Below are 25754 nucleotides of genomic sequence, written 5' to 3' on the forward strand. Positions count from 1 at the left end.
TAATGCCATTCAACTACATTGCTTTCCAGTATTTTAAAAATGAATTTTTTCTCCCGGTTTTTCAATTAAAATTAAAAATTAATCAAAACATAATAATAATTCATTTAAAAAAAGACAAACACTACATACTGTATGCGCCAAATTTCCACTATTTGCAGTTTAAATCAGGTTTAAAGTTTAGATTAGATAATTTCAATGACCAAAAAATTAGGCGATGATTATATTGAATTGGATGATGAGTTAGGCGACGGGGGCGGCGGCAGCGGTACTGATAATCAAAACAACAGTAACAATAGAACATCGCAGGGATATCGCAGTGGTCAACAATATAGGACTCTACGGAGGTCATTATCTTTGGGGTCACAGAGACCAACCAGGGTCACAGCTACCAGAAGGTCATCTATGCCGTCTCTGGGTGATGCATATTCATCATCACCGCCAGGACCTCAATTTCGGAGATTTCCACCACGAAACACTTATCCGCTAACACAACCAGATTCATCTCGACAACAACCTATATCGGGACCTAATTTTCCAGCCGACACCAGAATAGACATTCCGGAAACCGGCGGTGGTATCGGCAGCGGCAATACAAACGAGTGCCGAATATGTTTTGACGCACCAATAGTACCCTATTTCATATGTAACTGTACGACCGGTATGTGTGCCGAATGTCTGTCCCGACACATTGCACGGCGCGAATTGAATGGTCAACTGTTTCGCGACGGTATTGTATGCGAGATATGTCTGACACCCTATAGTAATCTACAACTGATTCGCGATTATTTCTTTTGGGGTTTTGTTAGGTCAGCTCAACACCATTTCAATCGACTCGTCCGAACAGATCTGCCGCTTAATCGCCAACTGCTCCTAACGACGGCACCGCTTATTAGTTCACTTCCGTTAGCTCTGTTGACTCTCTATCACTGGGCAACTGGTGATTCCGATTGGAGTCGTTCGCTAGTAACTCTGGGCGAATTTCTAAGCCTAACCTATGGAATCGTAGGACTCTGGTATCTCTATCAGTGTATCCGATATCTTTTAGGTGAAGGCAGTATTGTCGGCGCCACTGTCGATGAGTCGCGGGCAGTGCCACGAGGCAGACGTCGACGCAGGGACAGGGATGATAATGATGGGGCTGGTAGTAGTAGTAGTAGTAGTCAACAGGTTTAATTTTTATTTGCAATGTTGTGGATGTGTCAATAGATTTTTAAGTAAATTAAAACTGTATATACTTTATGATTAAATATCATGTATACTAAAAAAAAAAGTTTTATCTTTAACTGATTTGGCTCTCAGGGTGTCAACAATTTTTTAATTCTTACTAAACACCGTTAGGTTAATCAGGGACAGGTATGCTAGTGCTATATATGATATAGACAAATCTAGATATAACCTATAAATGTAGTCAAAGAGCATCAATACGATTAATACGGTAATTATTAGAGTTATAATATTAATATAATTAATAAAATTATCCATATTATTTATTATTAATTTAAATATTTAATTACTTTTAAATATATAGATACTGTAATAATTTTTATTTTAATTAACTGTTACTTTCTATCATACAAAGACACAATTTATACTTTTTTTATAAAAAAAAGTTAATATAGTTTTATAAAGATTAATTGATTAATTATTATACTTAATTAATTTACATATCAAATGTAATTATAAAAAAACAGTTAATTGTTAATACAGTAATAGCAAGTATTATATTCAGAAAAATTTATTAATTTAATACAATTAATAAAGTTATTAATACTGTATAATGTTATTACCAGTGTTGGCAGAGACAAAGTGTATGTATAATACAAAGCGTATTATACAGTATAATACAATATAAATTACATGACAATTTTGGCTTACAAAAAAATTTTTAGCGCAACCTAGTAACAAAAATACTAAGATTCACAAACAAACACATATTTTGTAAAAATTATTTTTTTATTTTGAAAAAATTTGAAATTATCTATTCAATTTAATTCTGGAAAAATTAATATTTTATCATTGTTAATGTAATTTTTCTATAATTGTAAAATTTTATTCTAATTTTGTAAAATTTACTGTATTTTACAAAGCCAAAATTGAAAACCTTGTATTTTTCCAACCCTGGTTATTACTGTACTGTAATCAGGGTTTTAAAAATGGCAGGCATAAACAATAGATGCCAATTTTGCCAAATGCCTGCCCTGCCTCTGCCATGCCCTGGGCATCTATTTTTTAGGTGGTTTAAATTTTATATTATTAATTAATTTATAAGACATTGTTTTTATAATATATTTGCTTGTATTTTTGTTTTGTATACCTTTAATTAAAAGGTAATATAATTGGAAATAAGTAAATTAATTGTAAATTTTATTAACACGTTAAAACACTAAATTACATTATTTTTATAAATTCAGTTGCTTTTTAGCAATTTAAATTGGCAGGCAAATAAAATAGATGCCCAAAATGCCAGGCATTTATGGCATCTATTTGGGCATTGCCAGGGCAGGCATTTATTTTCTTAAAACCCTGACTGTAATACATGTATATGTATTGTCAAATTAATGCATGAATTTTTAATATCACAAAAATCCCTCAAAAAAAATAAATAGTGTTTATGTTTACAAAAGTGTTTTCTCAAAAAAAAAACATTAAACAAATTATTTTTAAAAAATGTTTAATAAATTTGTTAAATTATAATTAAATGATTATTTTTTTTAAAAATAGATAAATGATGATGATAAAAAAGTAAAAAGTGATCACCAACACAAAAAAAACTGATCCAATGGTGATGATGGTTGCCATCATCGAAGTCGACGATATGTTTGATGAACTACTGGTTGAAAACAATAGACTAATTAATGAATTGTTTATTGCAAACAAATCTTTGAATTTATTGAATGAATTGATAGATCACTTGAATTTTGTTCACAAGAAATATGAAGACACTATCGTAACAAAAGATTACAAACAATGGCAAAGATTACAGCAATCAGTTGATAAACTAATGGTCAGGGATTTCAAAAAAAATATGACACAAAACTACTTGAAGACTACTGTCGAAAATGTCGTGAAAACTAACTTAAATGAAGACATTAGACAAGCATTTAAAAACATCATCGATGGTAATAATAATAATAATAATAATAATAAGAGTCAAACAACTACTTCTCTAACTACTTGTCCGACAACCAGTACTACTATCACAGCAGTTCCCAATCTGAAGACGACGTCGACGATACAGATAGTATCTAATGTCAAAATTATTGACACAAAGACCACTGCCGCCGCCACCGCTAAAGAAGTCTCAATAGATTTATCACAAAGTGATGACATATCTGATGATAGCGATTGTTGTGCTAACGATGCTAAAGATGATGATAATAGTGGACACAGTTTTGCGACCGAATCGGAGGATCACAACACAAAACATTGTGAAAGCGAAACAACAACAACAAAATCAAATGATAATACAAGAATTACTGATGAATCTGATGTCAATTGGTTAGCATTGCTAAAGAACGACACAATGGACAGCGCTAGTGGCCAGTTTATGTGCCCGAAACAACCCGATTGTCAGTCAATGTTTGCCACTAGAAAGGCCGTCTACCAACACTGTTACTATTATCACCGATTGAGCGGACCGTTCAAATGTGATTACGAAAACTGTGATAAATCGTTTGCGCTAATTGGCCACATATGTCGCCATTTTCGTCAGCACGCGTTTCGTGCGACAGCTAAATACGATTGTCCGTACAGTGGCTGTACTAAATGGTACAGATGGCGGAAACGCTTGACTGAACACATAAGATTACAGCACAGGACGGATCAGCCACCGCTTGTCTGCGAACATCCCGATTGCGGTAAACGATTTATAACTAAATGGCAGCTCAAATGTCATTCCGTAGTTCACTCGGCCAACCGTAAGACCTATCCGTGCGGACAGTGCGACAAAGTGTTGTATTCGGAGCGTACACTCGATGAACATAAACGAATACTGCATTCGTTGGCCAAGACATTCAAATGCGATATTCATGGCTGCGATGAATGGTTTCGCAATGTGTTTCACCGGCGCCAACACAAGATGGCCGTTCATCAGATAAAGTATACACCGAAAAAACGATACGTTCACGACTTTCCCTGCCATTGGCCCGGCTGTGACTATAGGGGCCGTTCAAAAGTATTGCTCGACTATCACACTACTGGCCATACCGGTGAGCGACGGTTTGTCTGCGAATGGCACGACTGTGGCAAACGATTTCGATCGAAACGAGAGTATAGTATACATTATAACTATCATCTGAATGTTAAGCCCTATGGATGCCAATGGCCGGGTTGTGAATACCGGGCCACTTGTTATGGAAATATTGTTAATCATACAAAATGTGTACATAAAAAATATGTGTCACGATTGTAATTATGTAATAAACTACTGTATATATATCGGTAATTGTAAAAATAATATTATCAATAATGTGTAATATTATGTAGATTTTAATCAACTGTTGTTTATTTTTATTGTTTAGTATTATTATTTAAATCTATAAATTAATTGCAAAGTTTGAAAACTAAAAACAAATAACAATAAACATAACATTAACCTTAACGAATATACTGTAATGTATATATAATAATTATTATGAAATATTGTACAATAATTGTCAATACAATTAATTTAAACTATACTGTACTAATAAAAAAAATGTAATTATAATAATAATGTCATTTTAGTTTTTATCAACAAAAAATAATAATCAATAAATGTGTATCATCAAGTACTATGATACATATTCAAATTATTAAAAAAAACTGGTCGATATTTTTTTATACAAATAATACTATAATAATACCTAAATTACATTATTTTATTTATATAAGAAAAACATAATTATATTAAAATCATTTAAGCATATTAATATTAAAATCGATTTATTTGTCTTATATATATACAGCAGTATTAATAAAATAGTATAATATAAATATATAAATTACAGTTACATTAAATATAAAATATTAATATATAATATGTGGCATTCAATGTAAATTTAGATTCATTATTGTTTTGCATTATAAAATTGTAGTCAAAAAATATTTATCATATATTGATATACAGTATAATTACTAAATAAAAACATTTTACAAATTAATAGATTGAACAACAACAAAAAATTAATTTAAATATATTTAAAAAATAAATAATATACCTGGGCGTAACTATTACTATATTTAAATGGCACCTGTACTCGGCTACTGGAATATTCATGGAAGAGCTCAACCAATACGGCTAATGTTGGCCTACACGGGCACCGACTATGAGGACAAACGCTACACCAGTGCTAGCGACTGGTCCAACGATAAACATACACTTGGACTGGACTTTCCCAATCTGCCCTACTATCTGGACGATGATGATGGTGTCAAACTGACACAAAGCGTAACTATTATGCGATTCATTGGCCGAATCAACAATCTTGATGGACAGTCACCGGAGGAAAGGGTTCGTATAGCGCTCGTAGAGCAACAATTGGTCGACTATATTGCCGCCTTAACTAAGCTATGCTACGATCCAGAGTTTGCTAATCTAAAGGATAACTATATTGGCAATCAATTGGCCCAACAGTTGCAACTGTTGGATAAATTTCTGGGCAATGATCGACCATTTTTGGCAGGTATTTATTAAAAGACCGTATGGGGTGTCAGAGTATTTTGAAATAATTTTTATAATATCTACCCCCACCTCCCCTCCTCTCACCTCCCATACTTGCCAGGTGACAATATGAGCTATGTAGATTTTATAGCATTCAACTATATCGATAAGGTTAGCAAATTGGCCGGCAATTCGGTGATCGACGAGTACGACAATCTCAAGAACTATTTCGCCCGAATACTAGAGTTTCCTTCAATTGAAAACTATCGGGAAAATGAACCCAAAGTTCCATTTCTCGGTAGATCTGCTCAATGGGGTAATACAGTCGACATATAGTGTACGATAACTATACCTCCATGTACCCCCCCCCTCTGTACATCCCCACGTTCTAGCATGTACCAATTATTATTTGTGTGTATTATCTGATAAATTTAGTTTTGTTTTTTTAAAAGTAAAACCTATAACTTGTATATCTTAAAGTTAAATAAATAAATAAACTTTAAAATTAAAAACAGTTTTTTTTATTGAATTAAATAATTATTTATTATTATTATTATTATCTAAACGAGTCTAAACATTATACCAGCATAAATAAAAAAAACCAAATCTATTTAATAAACCATAATATATATAAAATATAAAAAAATTTCCGAGTTTTTGAAACTTTTGTATTTATCGGTTTCGGGTTTTTGTTTGACTCAACAACTTTAGCACCTCCTTTAAAAAAGTTATCAATAAATAAAATGACATATATTAAATAATAATAATAATGTAAAATATTATTTATACAAATTCATTAAATGTATTTATAAATTTAGTCTATTTAAGAAAAAAAATTAATCTTTTATATTTTTTTTTATATTGAGGTCACTGATAAATAGTGGGTAAAAATTTGTAATTAATAGTTAATAACTAGGATTGCCAAATATAGTATAATTATTGTAATAACTAGGTAATAATTTTTTTTTAAAAATAATTATAATTTATTAATTAACTAATTAATTTAGATATTAATTTTTTTTAAATCACAAATTATTACATAATTAAATATATTAAATAAAATGTTTAATACAGTGTATAAAAGTTTAACACTATAGTATAAAAGTCTAAAAAGAGTCCTATTAATAATTAAAATTATTATTTTATTTTTTTTTTACAGTACTATTGATAACTTTTTATCACAAAAAATACATTTTAATATTTTAAGTTTTATATTTTTTAAAAATAATTCTTTAACTATATATTTTTAAAATCCTATCTCACCAAACAAACACATAGACTATTCTAAACGGTAAGTATTAAAAAAATTGATTATTTAAAATATATATATATATTCTAGTAGTAAATAATTTTATTAATTAATTGTTATTACAAACTTATAATTATAGTATCATTATTTTTATTTAATATTTTTTTTAAATAGTATAATATTGGATTTTCTATACCTCTATTAATTTCTACTATATTTTTAATTGAATTTTTTAAAAATAAATTTTGCAATAGTGTGTCAATGCTATAGCATTGCATAGCATATATCAACTTAGCAATAAATTTAACTATCACATTTAATTAGAGATTTGTAATTTATTCAAAAAAAAAAATAATTTTCATAAAATGAAATAACAATTATTACTTATTATAACAAAAATACAATATTAATTTTTATTAGTATTTTATTTTTTTACAAACAATTTTCAATCAACACTTTTGATTGTTGTATTGAACAGTCCTCTAAATAAGCACCTGTAATAAATGGCACCTACACTGGGCTACTGGAATTTTCATGGCTATGTCGAACCCATTAGGCTATTGTTGGCCTAAACGGGTACCGAGTATTTAGACAAACGATACAATATTAGGCCAAACAATGACCGATCCGAGTGGCTGGACATCAAATTCACGTTTGGACTAGACTTTCCTAATTTGCCATATTATTTGGACGGTTCGGTCAAATTGACTCAAAGTTTAGCAATTATACGCTATATTGCACGCAATCATAATCATGGACTTTATAAACAAAATAAATAAACACTAATTTCATATTTCAAATTTAAATGAAATGATTAAAAATGTAATCTAGAAAAAAATGTTTAATAAAAAAAGTTAGATAAAAAAACTTATTATTCAAATTAATTAGCAAATAATTTGTAAAATTTATAATGAATTTTTTTTTGTTAATAATTGTGACCATAAATAATTGTAAGCCAGCTATGGGTACGGTTGCCCACCAATTGATTTTAATCGTATATATATATATATTGAAATTAAATTTACTGTATTTACAATTTATTAGACTATTAATTATCTTTTACTGTATATTATTATATTGTATATTAAATGTTAACATTAGTTAGAGTCTCTCTAAAGTTTAGTATTAAAAGTGTGGATAACAGATAGCGTATGCATTTGGGATAGTATTCATATTAGAGACAAGAAATCAATTATTGTTAGTTTATATTTAAATATCTAGTAAACTATACATACAATAATTGTTAATTATTAAAAAAATGACCAAGGACATAATTGTCCATAATATCTGTGTATTATTGTAATTGGTCATTTTTTTATTTTTAATTGTAAAATTAACTAGATAAGTCAACTATAGTACATATTGATGCTATAAATATTATCTAGTTAATTTTACAATTATTACAAAAAAATGATCCAATCATACAATAATAATGTTGATTTTAATATTATCAATAATTATGGACTTGGTCATTTTTTAAATTAAATGTATTGTTTAACTTTTAACTTTTAATACATTATAGCTCTAAAAAACTAATAATAATTATACTGTATATTATACAGTATTTTATATTAATATAAATTTATTTTTGAATTATGTTTACTGTTGTTATGGTAACACCACATGATATATGATATACTTGTTGTTGTTTTTTGTTTATTATTAGTATTTTTATTTCAATTGAATAAAAAAATTATAAACAAATTATTTATTTATTATTAAATTTTTTTTTTAATTATAATATAACTGTAAATGAATTGTAAAATAGTTTTTTTTAGTAATTAATTAAACAAAATGTTATAATTTATTATTTTAAAAAAACATACAATTAATTGATTGATTGAAATGATGGCAACAAATGTAGTCATTGTTAAGGATTTATTTGAAGAGTTTAGTGAAGAAAATCAAAGACTTTTCGATGAATTAAGATATTGTCAGCAATTGATTGAATTGTTTGATAAATTCAGACAACTATTAGATAATTATCAAACAAATTGTTGTTGTATTGAAAATATTGAATTAAAAACACAATTCAATGAACTGGAAGACCAATACATGAAAACATTGAAGAAGAAGATAATCACACAATCATTGGATCAGCAATTGATTAGCAAAAGTGATAATAAAATTATAGCGAAGAAGAAAAATACGCGAATCAAGAAAATCAGATCAAGAAATAATACCACAAATAGTATTGAACACAAAGTTAAGACATCGCCAACTGGTGATCAATTAAGTGATAGTGATATTCATAATGATATTATTGACGACAATTGTAATCATGATATAAATGATACCAAACTGACTGCTGTTAGCGATAGTCAATTGACTGCCCAACGAATTAAGAGACGATACACTAAACGAAAGCGTACGCCAAGTGGTCAACTGATCCAAGAAAAACAGTTTCAATGCGATTGGATTGGTTGCGGCAAAGCCTGTCGCGATCGGATAGAACTGGTGGCACACATCCGACTTAAACATACCAAAGAAAGGCCGTACGGCTGTTCAGATTGTGGTAAATGTTTTCCGGTAGAAAAGTATCTGAAGACACATCGCAAACACTTTCATCCGAACAGTAACAATATGTCGATAGTCTCAGCGACTGACAAGACTAACTCAACCACCACTGCTGTCATCAAAGTCTATAAGTGTCAGTACGACAACTGTCCGACTGAGTTCCGTAAGATTAAGTCACTGAAAGAACATCATAAACGGCACGAAAATCGTTTAGCAGACAAGTCCTATCTATGCGATGTCGATGACTGTGGCAAACGTTTTGTCACTATCTATACATTGAATCGACATAAACTGTCCTTTCATAGCGATGACAGACCCTATCCGTGCGATTGGCCCGGTTGTGACAAACGATTCAAAGATGCACACTATATGAAGTCGCATAAGGAACGGCATACTGGTCTGAGACAGTACCGGTGCAATGAACAGGGATGCGATAAATCGTATACTACCTACAGGGGTCTGTTTCAGCACCGGTGCGCCCATACCCGACCCTATATGTGTCCGTGGCCGGCGTGCGATACTCGGTACTCGTGCAAAGAGAAACTGGACGAACATATGAACACACATCAGGGTCTCAAACCGTTTGGCTGTCATTTCGATGGCTGTTCGGCCAGTTATGCCAGCAAATCGTCGCTGAGATGTCATTGGAGACAAACGCATAAATATATTAAATCATTTCACGATAAATAATGATTTAAGATTTTTGTTTTGTTTTTTTTAATTAAATTAATTGAGAATTTTTTTTAAGTACATAAACTTCATCCTAAATCTAACTCTTAAAACCTACACTTACTTTACTGCCCTAAACTTATAGTATAAAAATTATAATAAATGTTTTAAATAGACAGTAATTTATATAACTTATAAGCTATAAATATAAAATTGATAATTTTAAATAATAAAGTTTTATATAATTTATTTACATCTATAGAGTCCTTAATAATCCGAGAGTTTAATAATACTAATAAACTGTTGTTATAATTTAACATTTTTGACAAATATAACAAATAATATTATTGTATAATTATTATTAATTTTTTTGTATTAATAAAATTTATATTAATTTTATTTTTTATWTATATATAAAAAATAATAACAATAATAAACATAGATATATTGTTTGTTAATAATATTAATTAAGATAGTTAATATATTTCTAATTTTAAAAATAATTATAAATATTTGATTCATGTAATTAATAATAGAAATACTGTATTATTATATTACCGGTTATCTTAATTTTTGTTGTTGAATTAATCAATTACCGCTATTTAATTATTTATAATTACATTAATTTATAAGTTATAATCTATTAATAAACAAACAAACATTTTGTTTTAAACACCATTTCTGGCAATACATTCAATACGGTCGACAACTTTACACCTGTCATCACTGGCTCTGATTCTTTGGCCAATAGTTTTCATACGATCACTCAATTGGCAATCGTTGGCCAACATATCGACAGCGGCTATCAACTCGTTGGCCGTACATTTGGCCAGATCGAGTCGATAGCCGAGTTTAGTGTCTACCAATCGCTGTGCATTGTCAAACTGGTCGCCACATACGGGCAACAGTAGTAACGGTTTGCCAAAATAAAAACCTTCGGTAACAGAATTGTTGCCGCCGTGTGTAATGAAGGCATCGACTTGCGGTAATAGTGATGTTTGCGGCAAAAACGGTTGTCCCCATTGATTGTCGGGCAGTGTATACTTATTGTGGTGTCGACGACCCAACGACACGATAAACTTGTGATCGGATTTGGCCAATGATTGTGTTATATGTTTCATGAGATCCAGGTTCCCGGTTAGCAGCGAACCCATTGACAGTAATATTAATTTTCCGGGACGTTGGACAAGCCAATCGGGTATCGATACCTTATCATTGTTGGTGGTGTGGCGCACAAAACCGTTAACACCGAACCACAGTTTGTGGTCCAGTTCGCCGACAATTTGTTTGTAATCAAGTTCTTCGGGTGTCATATATATGTTGAGATGTTTGGACAACGGCTGCAATCCATGCGCTTCAGTCAAGTGTTTGCCACACAAATCGTAATACCAGTTATCGATCGACTGGCGTAAGTCGGCAAACAATTCAACTGACTGTCCATGAAATTCAAGCCATTTATCTTTACTATCGTTTATTGATAGACCTTATGAAAAAATATATAAGATTTTAAATGATAATTAATATTATTAATTTTTTTTATATTTTTTAAAATCAATAAAACGGTATTACCTGACCAGGCAGGTGGCAACCTATCGGGACCGTGAATAGCACTATATATTTCTAACGGTGCGCACGAACTAAGCAAAACCCAGGGAATGTCGTTGTTGTTGTTCATAAGCGCCGGTGAGGCTATATGTGTATCGCATACAATAATATCGGGTCTAACAGTGTCGACCACTGCTCGATAATTGGTTTCCAATTTTTTCCAATCGTCAAACATATCGACAAATAATTGGAAAAAACCTTTGGCCACATCCAATGCATTCAGTTTTACGACATCATTGTCGCCGCTATTGTCTGCAAAATATTTGGCAATCAGATCCTCTTCGGTTGCCGAATATGTTTCCGGACCAATAGTCTGCAATATTGCCTCTTCGTAGCCGTATTTTGCGAGCCGACCCTTGAACTGTATATCCATTGCAAATACTACTCTATGGCCTCTGTCTCGGACCAGTTCAGCTAATCCATGACAGGCACCGATATGGCCCATACCTTGTGCCGGTGCAAACAGTACGGTTAGCTTTTGGTCAGTCATTATTAGTATTGTTATTAGTATTTTGTTGTTGTATTAAATCTTTGATTACTAATTTGTTAATAACTAAATAAACTAATAATAAAAATATCTTATAATTTAAAATTTTTTTGTTTGTTTGCTATTAATTAAACACTTTATTGAATTATATGTCGTTGTGTTGATAATCAGTTTGTGTTAAAAAAATTTAAGATAAGACTAAATGATATAATTTGATTGCTGTATAATAACTTAATGTCTTTATTTTGTGTTATTTGTTGTCTAATAAATATTTATATAACTTTTTAGTGAATAATGACTAAACTACATATTTGATAAAATTAATAATTAAAATGATAAATTGTTGAATAAGTTTTAATTATCATTTTGAATAAATAAATAATTATAGATAAATAAATTTGTTTAAAGATAAAAAAATATTAAACTACTCAAACAAACAAATATGTTATAAACAAATTACATATTGATATATATTTTTTTAAAAAAGTTTATCATTTATAAAAGTGAACTGTCTAATTAATTGATAGCTTAAATAAAAAGTTAGTTTATTTAAAATAATCAATTGTTTGATATTTTTATAATTAATAAAAAATAACTTAATATAATAACTTTATACTGTACTATAATATTTGTTAGTAAAATTACTAAACAAATATTAAACTTAAATATCATTTTTAAAAATAAAATCTAATATCATTATAATCTATAAATAATTTCTAACTAATACATGTATTTATATAAAATTCAATTGCAATTAAAGTCATAAAATTTCCAAACAACAAAAAACATGTTTAATAATTATATTGTATTTAATTCATTGCATTCAATCGTATACAGAATTTAATAATAATAATAAATAATAATAATATAATAATAATTAATTTTCACAACATTTTGCTTTTTCTGTAATCCATTTATTATCCAAAACTGTTTTGATATCACATCTATCTGTCTCTTCAAACTCAAACATCGATCTAATCAATTGTTTCAGATGTTCGCAGCCATCGATGGTATATCTGGTTTCGAGATAATTCTTATCTTTCATTTCGCTAATTGTTTTACTATCGTTGTCCACATGAAACGGTAGCTTATCGTTGATCATTGAAAACAATACGACACCCATTGCCCAGACATCGGCTTTGTACGGATCGTACGGTTGTTTGCGGAACAATTGCGGACAAAAGTACATACGTGTGCCGCAAATGGTTTCCGCTTTCATTACTTCGCCAGTAGTCGGATCGTAGGCTTTACGGGCAAAGCCAAAGTCGCTGATTTTGGCCGACATTTCACTGTTCAACAGTATATTATCGAGTTTGATGTCCCGGTGCGCAATGTACAGTTCCTCGTGCAAATAGGTCAGTCCATTGGCTACCTGATTGAACCAATAGCATGCTTTTGTTTGTCCAATTTTACCGTATTTTTTCATATACTGCATCAGATCGCCATTACCCGCAAACTCCATAAATATAAATATTTTTTTGTTGGCTTTGATAATATCAAAAACTTTGATAATGTTGTCGTGATTGGCTTTGATCATTGTGGCCATTTCGCGGGTCAAAAATTTATCGGCATAAACTTTGTTGACTTTTTCCATGTCGGTCACTTTGACGGCCACTTTTTCGCCGGTAGTAGTATCGATGGCCCGATAGACGTAGCCATAGTTTCCGTGACCCAATTGTTTTTCAATTTTATAGCCCTTACGGGTGAAGACGGCTTGAGTTTTTTTGTCGAGTTTTAACTGATTATCCATTTTTTTTAATTAATTAATTAATTAATTAACTAATAATTAACAAGTTTTCTCAGTAAACAAAATATATTTAAATAATTATTAGAAAATTAACTGTAAATTCTTGTACTTTATTAGAAACGCGTGTCAAACAAACGCGTGATAATTGGCACGCGTTTTGCAATAATAGATAAGTTTGAATTATTTTATTTTTTTGATTTACAACTGTAATCGACTGTAATAAATATCTCACAACGGTTTTACAGTCAGTCTATTGATTAACAAAGATATTTCAATCCATATTTCAAGTGATCAAACTATCGAGAGAGCTATGGGTCAGCTAAAGCTACAGAAGCCAAAGGTTATTATTATGGATGTAATCGGAACGGCTGTCAAATTGGGATTCATTGAGAAGATTCTCATACCATATGTCAAATCAGACATCAAAGAGTATCTGACGGAGAAATGGACGGACAAAAACCTAAAGAAAAACATCGAACGGATGAGAAAGGAGTCCGAAAAAGATGGGGAAAGTGGAGCCAAGATTGCGGCGGCCAATGCACCCGAAGCCGAACAACAAGAATCAGTGGCCACCTATGTGTTGGCTGCGGTCGACGCGAAAAAAGAGTCAAAAGGTCTTCAGATGTTTAAGTTTTATATGTGGTTCTATGGCTTTGAAAAGGGAAAGTTGGAGACACCGGTCTATTCGGATGTACCGATTCAGGCCCGCAAATGGAAGGATATGGATGTCAAGCTATATATGCTGAGCAATGGCTGGACTGAGTTTACCAAACGAGCTCTGTCTAAGACCTCTCACGGCGATCTCAATCTACTTATTGATGGCCATTACGACAGTTCTGAGGGACAGCTCAACAACAAGGAAACGTATACCAAATTGTTGGCCAAATTGAAGGTCAAACCGGATGAGTGTCTATTTATGACCAAATCGGCTGAAGCGGCTCACGCTGCCAAAGAGGCCGGCATTTCCATACTGTTGGTTCTCACTCACAGAAAGAACATCGAAAAACTAACCGAAGAGGAAAAACAAATGCCAAGAATCAGGTCTTTCAATGAACTCGAGTTCTCATCCAAAGAAGGCGGCGGTGAAGGCGCTGCTCAACCGCCTGCTGAGGCAAATGCCTAAACAAAACAGACACACAAAAAATGTTAGACCAGTTTGAAGATCATTAAAAGAGATACATTCAGATCTTCAAATATGTCATCTATTTATTTGTCTTTCATTTTCATCCATTGATTCTCTGATTTTTTCTGTTTATAAAAATATATACAAATGTTTTTTACATTCAATAAAACAAATTTCAAAAATTGTTTAAAATTCATTACTATTGAAACTTAATTTTTGTTTCCTAACATTTAGATTATACAGTAAATCACATATTTTTTTTAATAAACTTGTTTTTATTATTATTATTATATTAGTTAATAATAGTTATTATAAAATAAAATATTTCTCAATAAGTATTAGTATGTTGTATTTACATCAAACAATTTTATTAATAAACTAAATAATATCCGATAAAAAAATAGTTTTATCTGTAAATAAAAGTTTTAAAAAATTTTGTGGATATCGTTTGGCATATCGTTTGAAACAATGTTTTAAATCATCGCTTATATCAAAATTACTAATAGGTATTTGAAACAATTTCAATGTCGATATCTCATCTAACAGTGCAATCAATCCGTTTTCGGTCACATCGGACACTATGTTAGGCACAGTTGTCGTAATATATATGTGTGTAAGCTGTGAACACCGGGACAGCGACCGAAGCGAGTTATCAGTCATGTCAAACATGTTATGCAAAAATAGTTTACGTATATTTGGCACATAAACATGTATGTTGTCGAGTAACAGATCTGTTATCAATAGGTTTGCCAACCGTAGCTCATGTATGTCGTGACAGTTAGTCAATGGCGATAGACTCAGCTGAAGTAGTCCCGTCTCGAATGGTTTCCAAAGAGATAAGTCCAGTACTTCAAGTCGCGAAAAATAACTGATAGCTTCTATAGTTGTTATTGTTATAGAATTTAGTCGAACACACAGTTCCCGTAGTTGTTGCTGACATCCCTGTGCCAGTGTTATCAGTTCCCTGTCCAACGGTGCCTCGCAATTGGTTGTTATAGTCAAGTGTCGCAACTCTGGCAGTAGACACAAGTTTTCAAACAATTGCTGAATAGTTGTCTGACTGTAGATAATGCCGTCGTTGATGAGTCGCACGACTCCGGTCAGCGACTGGACGTGTGTCAGGTGTCGGGCGCCGTCATCGCCGATCATACAATCTGGCAACGGTGCGCACAGGTAGTCAATGTTTTGCATAAGATCCAAGTGATCGGCGCTCAATCGATAGGACTTTTGTGACCGAATTGATGCCAAAAACAGGACAGTCAATTGTGGACAGTTAGCTATGAACTGTTTGAGACCGGCGTTAGTGAAATATAGAGCCCGATTGGCTGCACACTGTAGGTTCACGTGACGTAACCGGTGTCCATAGTTTTGGGCTATTATGGCCAGACATTCGTCGGTAATACCGGTGCTCGACGATAGAGATAGACACTCAACGTTTGGACAGTACTCGCCTAACATTTCAAATACCTGGGCATCGATTAGCGCCAAATCCAGATTAACTGATCGCAAACTGTGGCCAACTTTTTGCAACATTGACTCCATGGCCGACATATTAATCGGTGACTGACGAGTACGTGAGCCGAACGTCATGAGTTGTGGACACCAGTCGTCGTTTGTTACGCGATGCGTGCAATCGCCGCAAAAGTTGGCCGACGAAGACAGTGAGGTGAGTCGGGCGAAACGTATTGACCATTGGATATCGTAGATCAGGTGTTGCCAGAGACGACATACACTTTCCAAACGAAACTTATCGATCAGTGGTAAGTGTGCCAGTACTAGACGTAGACATTCCTCAGGTAGATCTTGTAGTGACAGTTGTTGTGATGGTTGGCTAATACTATCAGTGCTAGTGATGGTGGTGGTGGTGGTGACGGCGGGAACCGGCAGATTGTCATCAATTGTTGTGTTCATAATCAGTAAATATATCATATAATCAGTTAATATTATTAACTAATATATAAATAATTAATTAATTTGTATTTAAATTTTACAGAATATTCTGGTTTTGTCAAAAAAAAAAATTTTTTTTCTCTCTCTCTCTCTCTCTTAGTATGTTATGTAACAAAAATAGCAGTTAATTAAGACACATATGATATAGTAATAAATTATATAATACTGTAAGTTATATCATATACTGTATTATATTTCACAAGTTTAAGGACAACAATATATTATTATTATTATTATTATTATTGGCACAAATAGTTGATAATTTGCCAAATATTTGTTTAAACAAATAAACAAGCACAAATAAACTGTAATAAATTTTCTAGCTATTTTTTTAAAAATATAAAAAATTAACAAGGTAAAAAAATATCAGTTAAGTTAAGGTTTATATTAGTATTTAATGTTGAAAATAATTATATATGATATATAAAAATTTTTTAGTAAAAGTAAATTATTTTTTATACCCAAATGTATGAAATATTTACCAAATATTATATACAAGTTTACAGTTGTTATGGTAACTATAATATACTATTACAGTATTTAATAGATGTTTATATTATTTACACATTCAATGCAAACAACAAAACAAATTGATTTCAGTTTTTTTTTTTAAACATATTATTTTATGAATTGATTTTGAATTAAACATTAATTGAAATTATGGTTTAAAAAAATTTTTTTGTATTATATTTATTTAATAATTGAAAGATTGAAACGATGGCATCAAATCTGGTTATTGTTAAGGATTTGTTTGAAGAGTTGACTGAAGAAAATCAAAGACTTTACGATGAATTAAAATATTGTCAGCAATTGATTGAATTGTTTGATAAATTCAGACAACTATTAGATAATTATCAAACAAATTGTTGTTGTATTGAAAACAATGAATTGAAAACACAATTCAATGAACTCGAAGACCAATACATGAAAACCGTGAAGAAGAAGATCATTAGACAATCCGAGCGGCAATTGATCTGCAAAAGTGATGTTAAAAATCAAGTGAAGAAAACGCGGGTCAAGAAAATCAAATCAAACAAAATCACTACAAAACTTAAAGAAGTAAAAGACCAGTTAAGTGATAATGATATTAATAATAATAATGAAGACAAAAATGAGACCAAATTCAGTGATAATCAACTAACAGTACAGAGAGTTAAACGAAAATATCGGAAACGACAGACTCGACAGACACTAAAAAATGTTAAACAAAAACAAGAAAAAGAAGAAGAATTAGATAACAATGAAGACAATGATTATAAAGATTTTAATGAGACAACAATGACTACAAATGTCGATCAAATCGATGACAACTTAGTCGAGGAATATGTCGGTAAATCCAGTGATCTATTGATGAAATTATGGGTTAAGCGTCGATACAACAGACGAAATACAAAGAAGAATACAAACGTCGAAGAATTTGATGCAACAACAGAATCATGCGATCAACAGAAACGTGTTAAGACTTTTCTGTGTCGATGGCCGGGCTGTGGCAAAGTATTTCGCGAACGACTGGATCTGTTGGCACATTTGCGTGTCAAACATACCAAAGAGCGGCCATTCAAGTGCGACAACTGTGACAAATGGTTTCCAGTTGAACACTATCTGAAAATGCACAGAAAGTCGGCACACAATCCACGACCGACGGTATACAAGTGTCGGTACGAGGGCTGCGATAAACAGTTCAAACAGTTGTTGGGTCTGAATGAACATCACGTACGACACGAACGACCACACGATTTCAAACGAGAGAAAACAGTTGAATGCGATGTCGACGGTTGCGACAAACGATTTACATCTGTCTATGGTTTACGTTATCACAAACAGATTGTTCACACCGACGACAGGCCCTATCCGTGCGAATGGCCCGGTTGTGACAAACGATTCAAAGATCCGTCATCGCTGAGACACCATCGCGAACGACATGCCGGTGTCCGTAAATACCGGTGCGATATCCATGGTTGCGACAAAGGCTATACAACCTACAAGGGTCTCGAACAGCATAAACGTGCCCATACCCGGCCGTACGCGTGCTCGTGGCCAGCGTGCGATGTCCGATACGCGTGCAATAATAAACTCAAAGAACATATGAACGCACAYCAGGGTATCAAACCGTTTAGTTGTCATTTTCAGGGATGCGATGTCAGCTATAGTATGAAAGCATCGTTGAGAATGCATTGGAGACAAACACATAAATATATTAAAACTTACCATGATAAAACATAGATAAATATTGATTATATATTGATTAATTAAATTGTAATATATTTAAAAATAGCAATTCCCGGTAAGTTTACCGGTAGTTAAGTTTTAAACATTTTTTGGGGGGGGGTAACAAATACGAATTATAATGATTATTTTTATAAATTAATTACGATAACTACTGTAAGTAAGGTCAATTGATATTTTGTTTTTAAAAATAATAATAATTATAGTTGTAAATTTTCTAATTAAATGCAATATTGTTTAATTTAATTTTTTTTTTGTTATCATCATCATATAATAAATTATTTTCAATATACATGTACATATGTATGTATGTATGTATGTATGTACAAAATGTRTGTATGYACAAAATGTATSTATGTACAAAATGTATGTATGTACAAAATGTATGTATGTACAAAATGTATGTATRTACAAAATGTATGTATGTACAAAATGTATGTATATATGTATGTATGTATGTATGTACGGTATATGTACAGTATGTATGTATATATATATATAAAAAAGTATTAGAAATTTAGCGGTTAATAAATATATTACCATATTATTCAATAAAAATTTTACAATATTTTTTTAATTATTTAAACTTTTGATTAATAAATAAATGTAAGTGTAGTTGTGATGAATATACAACACAACAACAAAAAAAAATAAAATTTATTACATTTTTTTGTTACATATACTCTATTATTAATAGACTATTAATACATTTACATTGTTTTCAATGTCTAATAGACAGCGATAGACACTAACCAACAGTAAATGTATTCAAATATTCAATTGTCTTATACTGTACTGTACTGTACTGTATTATGACAGCGCATGCGCTATAATTAGATAATTATTATATACACAGTGTATATGTGTTTACATAATATATTGTTGTTTATTATTAATAATAATAATATTAAATACAGTATTACTTTGTAATTATTGTTTGTTTGTATCGATTGAATTGAAACAAATAACTAATTGAATTAATATTTAATTAATTCAATAATTAACTAATCAATTAATTGACATTCAATTTTTAAATGCAGTAATTGTAACGTTAATTATTGACTGATTGTTTGTTTTGTGTGTTTATATATATGGGACTGAAATGATGGCAAATGTTGTGACTAAGGATACGATGGATGAGTTGAGACGTGAAAACGATAGACTGTGTCGTGAATTAAGATATTGTCAACAGATTTGCGAAATGTTTGACAAATACAGACAACTGATGATCGGTTTTCAGACGAATTGCGTTTGCATTGAAAACATACAAAATAAGACACATTTCAATGAATTAGAGGACCAATACATGTATTTGAAGACACGCGGACATCAGCTAATCGGTGATAGTAGTGGTGGTGGTGGTGGAGGTGGTGACCATCAATCGGTCAAACATGAATTGGCTAAAGCAAGAGGTGGTGGYGGCGGCGATAATAGTGGCTATAATTATGGCTATATTTTTCACGGCAATCAATACGAGCCGCAGGTAATTGTCAATACTGTTGAGGGCGGCGTCGACTGTGCTGTCAATGTCCACGAAGACAACAACAACAACGATAAGAGTGAGTCGGAATCGGCCAACAAAAACGGCGCCAATCGTAACAACAGTCGCAAGATGTCGGAAACATCGGAGACGACTCCGAAAATGATAACAACAAGAAGTGGCCGAATATTGCCAGAGAAACGGCTGAAATGTGATTGGGAGGGATGCGAGAAGGCGTTCCGCGATAAGGACAACCTATGGGCACACATACGGGTCAAACATACCAACGAGCGGCCGTTCAAATGCGATGAATGCGACAAAACATTTCCGGCTAAACGAAACCTACGACAACACCAGAACTACTGTCATAACAGTCAGGACACCAAAACCTACCGGTGCCGGTACGACGGGTGCGACAAAATATTCAAAAAGTCCGAGTCGTTGATCTATCATTTGCTTAAACACGACAACCTATTGAAAAAGACGTTCAAATGCAATGAAGAAGATTGCGATAAAAGTTTTCATTCGGCATCGCTATTGAGTAGACACAGACGTATGATACATATCAATGGTGGCTCAGGCGGTGGTGGAGGTGATCGCGGACGCGGACAGTTTCCGTGCGAATGGCCCGGCTGTGACAAACGATTCAGAGATGAACCGCGGCTGAAACGCCATCTGGATATGCATGAAGGTATCAGACAGTATCGGTGCGATGTCGAGGGCTGCGGCAAACGGTTTGGCGATGCCTGGGCACTGCGCGTTCATCGGGAAGTACATCCGGGTGCTCGCGAATATCGATGCGATGTCGACGGATGCGACAAACGTTTTCGCGACGAAATGGGTTTGAAGAGACATCAGGCCATCCATTCGAGTAATCGCCGTTACAAATGCGATGTCAAAGGTTGCCATAAGACGTACACCACGTGCAACGGTTTGCTTCAGCACAAGAACTCGCATACCCGGCCCTATGCGTGCGATTGGCCGGCCTGTGGAGCTCGATATACTAGTAAGGGTCGGCTAATGGACCACATGAACGCTCATCAGGGTATCAAACCGCACACTTGCTATTATTCCGGTTGCGACGCCAGTTACGGTAGTCGGGCGTCGCTGCGTATGCATTGGAAACAACATCACAAACTAAATGAACTAAACTAACCATTAATTTCTATTATCTCTATAATATCTAACTAACTAAGCTAGCTATCTATCTATCTATCTATCTATCTATATAACTATATCTTACAACATAACTGTCCACATATGATATATACATATAGGTGTAAAACTGATGATAGATTTGATATTACATGATATTTATAAACAACAAAATTATTTCTATTTATCTCTATATTATATTAATATTATTATAATTATTATCTAATTTAAGTACTAATATTATCTAATTTTTATCAAAATCTATAGTATTTTTCATTTTTTAAAAGTCATATATTATTATTATTATTATTATGTTATAATTTCACTGATTTAATAGTTTTAAAAAATTATGTTTATGTAATTTTTTTAAAAGAAACTATTTGATTTTTTTTGTTGCTATCAATATTAATATTACAATATATGATATATTAACATATACTGTATTTAAACACTTTATAAAATGATTTAAAACAAACTAATTAATTATTAATTAATTAATGATAAATCTATATGTGTAAAACTTAACTGAAACAAAATTATCAATATTATAATTTCCTATAATTATAAATTTATTTACGATATATATATATTATATATATATACAATTATAATTTGTAGTCTAAAAATAATATTATTCAATATAAATAAATTGCTGTCTTGAGGTTTAGATATTTTTTTTGCTTAAATAATCAATCATTTTTACAAAAACAAAAATTATTTGAAATTATTGCTGTAAACTTGAAAACACACCCAAAAAAAATTATATTATATAATAACATTAATATAAAATGTTTTTAAAAAAATTATATTTAAAAAAAACTTTTCATATCATTGTCATTAAAAATAAAACATGGGATTTATAGAAAAACTATGTCAAAACAAACAAACAATATTATAGTAGTATACTGTAGTAAACTGAAAATTTTTTAAATAAAATTTATTTAAATTTTTATTATTATTATTATATTGTATTTATTATCACTTATTTTTCAAAATTAATATTACAAATTAATTAAAAATTTTGAAAACTATAATAATGTTTATATTTTTTGTTGTTGTTATGACAACACATGTGTCTTAAACTTTGTGTTTTTGTCAACAATTATTTGTTGTAAATACTGTATAATATATTTTCATCAATGGATTGATTGATTGATAAGTTTTCTGGTATTGTATTTATGGTGATAATTGAAGTGACAATAAATTTGGATATTAATTGATGACTAAAATTAAAAAAAAAATGGCAACAAATATAATGATTAACGATGTATTGGATGAGTTAAGCGAAGAAAATCAAAGACTATTTGATGAATTAAGATATTGTAAGCAAATGTGGGAAATGTTAGATAAATACAGATATTTATTAAATCAATTTAAAGTCAATTGTGTTTGTATTGAAAATATTTCGCATAAAAGATATTTCAATGAACTCGATGTCCAATACAATGAACTGAAGAGTCGACAACAAGAAGAAGAAGACAACAATAATTCAGATGATGTTAATAATTATGATGAAGAAAAAGAAGAAACTGGCGATAAGTTTACGGCGAGTCGACGACAAAGTAAACGGATTATCAAAACTGAAAGAAAAAGTGATTATAATTATGATTATAATGATAACATCGATGACTTTGCTGATGATTATGATAATGAATTGTTGGTGAAGACAACAACAACAACAACAACACCGACAAAGAAAAACAAGAGACGCAAGAAATTTACAGAAGAAAGTGACAGCGATTTTGCCGTTGATAACGAAGATAGTGATTACAACAACAACAACAACGATGACCAACAATTAGTGGACTCAGCCGACGATGATAATGATAGTCCAGTAGTACCATCAAAACGAAAAGTACGGAAAAGTGCTAAAAAAATACGTGTCAAACGATTGCGTTGTCATTGGGAAGGATGCGGTAAAATGTTTCGCGAAAGAGAGTATCTGGTGTCACACGTCCGCAACCGACATACTGGCGAACGGCCGTTCAAATGTCCAGATTGTGACCGTATGTTTGCTACCGAATTGCTGGTAAAACGTCACCAGAAGACCAGTCATTCAGATGATAAAGTCATTTATCAATGCTATGGTTACGATGGCTGCGACAAAGAGTATACTACACGTCATGCACTCGACGAACATCAGCGTCGACATCATCAGGGATTTGTCGGACAGTTTAAGTGTGATGTTAACGATTGCGACAAAAGATTCTTTAAAAATTATTTACTTCAAAAACACAAACGTACGGTACATTTGGGCGACAGGCCCTACCAGTGCTCGTGGCCCGGCTGTGATAAACGATTCAAAGTTAAAGCCCATTTAGACAATCATAGCCAACGACACGAAGGCGTCCAAAAGTATTGGTGTCTGTTTGATGGTTGCAATAAAGTCTATACAACCCAACAGGATTTAAGTGCACACAAATACGCCCACACCCGACCGTACGAGTGCACGTGGCCCGAGTGTGGGGCCAGATTTCGGGCAAATAATAAACTAACAGATCATATGAATGGACATCAGGGACTCAAACCACATAAATGTCATTTTCCCGATTGCGATGTCAGTTACAGTGCCCGTACATCACTAGAACATCATTTGAAACATAAACATAATTATATGAAATCAAATAATAGATAATACTCTGTAGATATTTCTCAAGAAAATTTTCAAACACTTATTGTAAAATTGTAAAATAAAACTAAAAATTTTGTTAATTATTTATTTTATGAAAAAAATATTATGAAAAACCAGTTGAGAATGCTAGAAAGGATTTCCACACGAATTCCTAATCATAATTAAAAATTAAATTCAGTATGATAAAATAAAATCAACTATAGTTATGTATCAAATGATTCAGAATTACAAAATAAACTACTATTTTCCTAAAAAATAAACTTAAAAACGAAAAAAATAAAAAATCAATATTCAAAAAAATTCAAAAATTTTTTAATTAATTTTTGGACACCATTTTCTTCAATTTCCTAAAAAATAAACTTAAATAAGAAAAAAAACAAAAAAAAATCAAAAAAAATTTGTAGCGGATAGTGGATTCGAACCTATGTCCTCGTGGGACAGACAGACAGACAGACAGACAGACAGACCGACTTATAGAATGCATATACGTATTCCTTTCAGGAATTCGTGAAAATTGTTTTAATTATATTACTCTATAGTATTTGTATATTAATTTCTAAATTAATTATAAATACATTGAATTATATACAAAAATATATGATGTTTTTGATGTGTTTAAAATTATTTGATTATTATAAAAATTTTTAAACTTTTTATTAATTTTAACATTTAGATCATCAATAGATTTATCACTAAAAATTTAATTATTTTTTACGAATAAATTTACGATTTTTTATGGCAATTAAAAAAATATATTTATAAAAAAAACAGTTAAGAATGCTAGAAAGCATTTTCAGAAAAAAAAACTTGAATAGCATTGAAAACCATACGTTTATATAATTATAGCGGCTATAGAGTAACATTTAAAAATTTAAAAAACGTCAAATATACATAAATTAAATATTGATATCAAATGACTCAGTATGACAAAATAAACTACTCATATGTGGTATCAAATGATTTAGTATAACAAAATAAACAACTATAATCATACTTTTTTAAAATTGATAATTTTGATCAATTATATCAATAATAAAATAAATTACAAATATTTATAAATTATTTTTATTAATATACAGTAAGGACGGGATCGCTGGGCAGTTGAGTGTAGGAGTCAATGAACACAAGATTAAAATAATATGAAAAACTTTAAATTTATTAATTGAACTTAAAATCAAAAATGTTAGATAACTAGGACTCTTAGCTCTATCTCTTAGACCCTAGTGTTGTATGTAAGCGATGGTTTAGTCTACGCTATACAATGGTTGACCCC

At 31.3% G+C, this 25754-nt stretch overlaps 10 protein-coding genes across 10 annotated transcripts; 7 read left to right on the forward strand and 3 right to left on the reverse strand.

Moving 5' to 3' along the window:
* The first annotated feature begins 2779 nt into the window (after positions 1-2779).
* LOC128964948 (zinc finger protein-like) lies at positions 2780-4411 on the forward strand. Its single transcript, XM_054311603.1, has one exon. It carries the CDS (start codon positions 2780-2782, stop codon positions 4409-4411), a length of 1632 nt encoding a protein of 543 aa, XP_054167578.1.
* An 813-nt stretch (positions 4412-5224) lies between these two features.
* Positions 5225-5977, forward strand: LOC128964949 (glutathione S-transferase-like). The gene is made up of 2 exons (XM_054311604.1): positions 5225-5663; positions 5763-5977. Exons 1-2 carry the CDS (start codon positions 5225-5227, stop codon positions 5975-5977), a joined length of 654 nt encoding a protein of 217 aa, XP_054167579.1.
* A 2968-nt stretch (positions 5978-8945) lies between these two features.
* LOC128964950 (zinc finger protein 62-like) lies at positions 8946-10187 on the forward strand. The gene is made up of 2 exons (XM_054311605.1): positions 8946-10047; positions 10156-10187. Exons 1-2 carry the CDS (start codon positions 8946-8948, stop codon positions 10185-10187), a joined length of 1134 nt encoding a protein of 377 aa, XP_054167580.1.
* A 489-nt stretch (positions 10188-10676) lies between these two features.
* On the reverse strand, positions 10677-12276 carry LOC128964989 (uncharacterized UDP-glucosyltransferase YojK-like). The gene is made up of 2 exons (XM_054311645.1): positions 11646-12276; positions 10677-11559 (listed from the first exon to the last, which is right to left on the reverse strand). The coding sequence occupies exons 1-2, from the start codon at positions 12169-12171 to the stop codon at positions 10745-10747; spliced, it is 1341 nt and encodes a 446-aa protein (XP_054167620.1). The 5' UTR covers positions 12172-12276; the 3' UTR covers positions 10677-10744.
* Positions 12277-13045: 769 nt separating this feature from the next.
* On the reverse strand, positions 13046-13918 carry LOC128964951 (testis-specific serine/threonine-protein kinase 4-like). The gene has a single exon (XM_054311607.1). It carries the CDS (start codon positions 13916-13918, stop codon positions 13046-13048), a length of 873 nt encoding a protein of 290 aa, XP_054167582.1.
* A 198-nt stretch (positions 13919-14116) lies between these two features.
* LOC128964997 (enolase-phosphatase E1-like) lies at positions 14117-15153 on the forward strand. Its single transcript, XM_054311653.1, has one exon. It carries the CDS (start codon positions 14226-14228, stop codon positions 15036-15038), a length of 813 nt encoding a protein of 270 aa, XP_054167628.1. The 5' UTR covers positions 14117-14225; the 3' UTR covers positions 15039-15153.
* LOC128964952 (uncharacterized) lies at positions 15114-16949 on the reverse strand. Its single transcript, XM_054311608.1, has 2 exons — positions 15539-16949; positions 15114-15163 (listed from the first exon to the last, which is right to left on the reverse strand). The coding sequence occupies exons 1-2, from the start codon at positions 16947-16949 to the stop codon at positions 15114-15116; spliced, it is 1461 nt and encodes a 486-aa protein (XP_054167583.1).
* A 693-nt stretch (positions 16950-17642) lies between these two features.
* Positions 17643-19211, forward strand: LOC128964953 (zinc finger protein 112-like). Its single transcript, XM_054311609.1, has one exon. It carries the CDS (start codon positions 17706-17708, stop codon positions 19209-19211), a length of 1506 nt encoding a protein of 501 aa, XP_054167584.1. The 5' UTR covers positions 17643-17705.
* Positions 19212-20238: 1027 nt separating this feature from the next.
* On the forward strand, positions 20239-21999 carry LOC128964985 (zinc finger protein 468-like). Its single transcript, XM_054311641.1, has one exon. It carries the CDS (start codon positions 20317-20319, stop codon positions 21847-21849), a length of 1533 nt encoding a protein of 510 aa, XP_054167616.1. The 5' UTR covers positions 20239-20316; the 3' UTR covers positions 21850-21999.
* Positions 22000-23089: 1090 nt separating this feature from the next.
* Positions 23090-24484, forward strand: LOC128964954 (zinc finger protein 184-like). Its single transcript, XM_054311610.1, has 2 exons — positions 23090-23190; positions 23251-24484. Exons 1-2 carry the CDS (start codon positions 23090-23092, stop codon positions 24482-24484), a joined length of 1335 nt encoding a protein of 444 aa, XP_054167585.1.
* The last annotated feature ends 1270 nt before the right edge of the window (positions 24485-25754 follow it).

The sequence above is a fragment of the Oppia nitens genome, unplaced genomic scaffold (assembly GCF_028296485.1).
Source record: "Oppia nitens isolate AA-2021 unplaced genomic scaffold, nextdenovo-longstitch-racon4-pilon3 scaffold15_pilon_pilon_pilon, whole genome shotgun sequence".
In the NCBI taxonomy this organism is placed as follows: domain Eukaryota; kingdom Metazoa; phylum Arthropoda; class Arachnida; order Sarcoptiformes; family Oppiidae; genus Oppia; species Oppia nitens.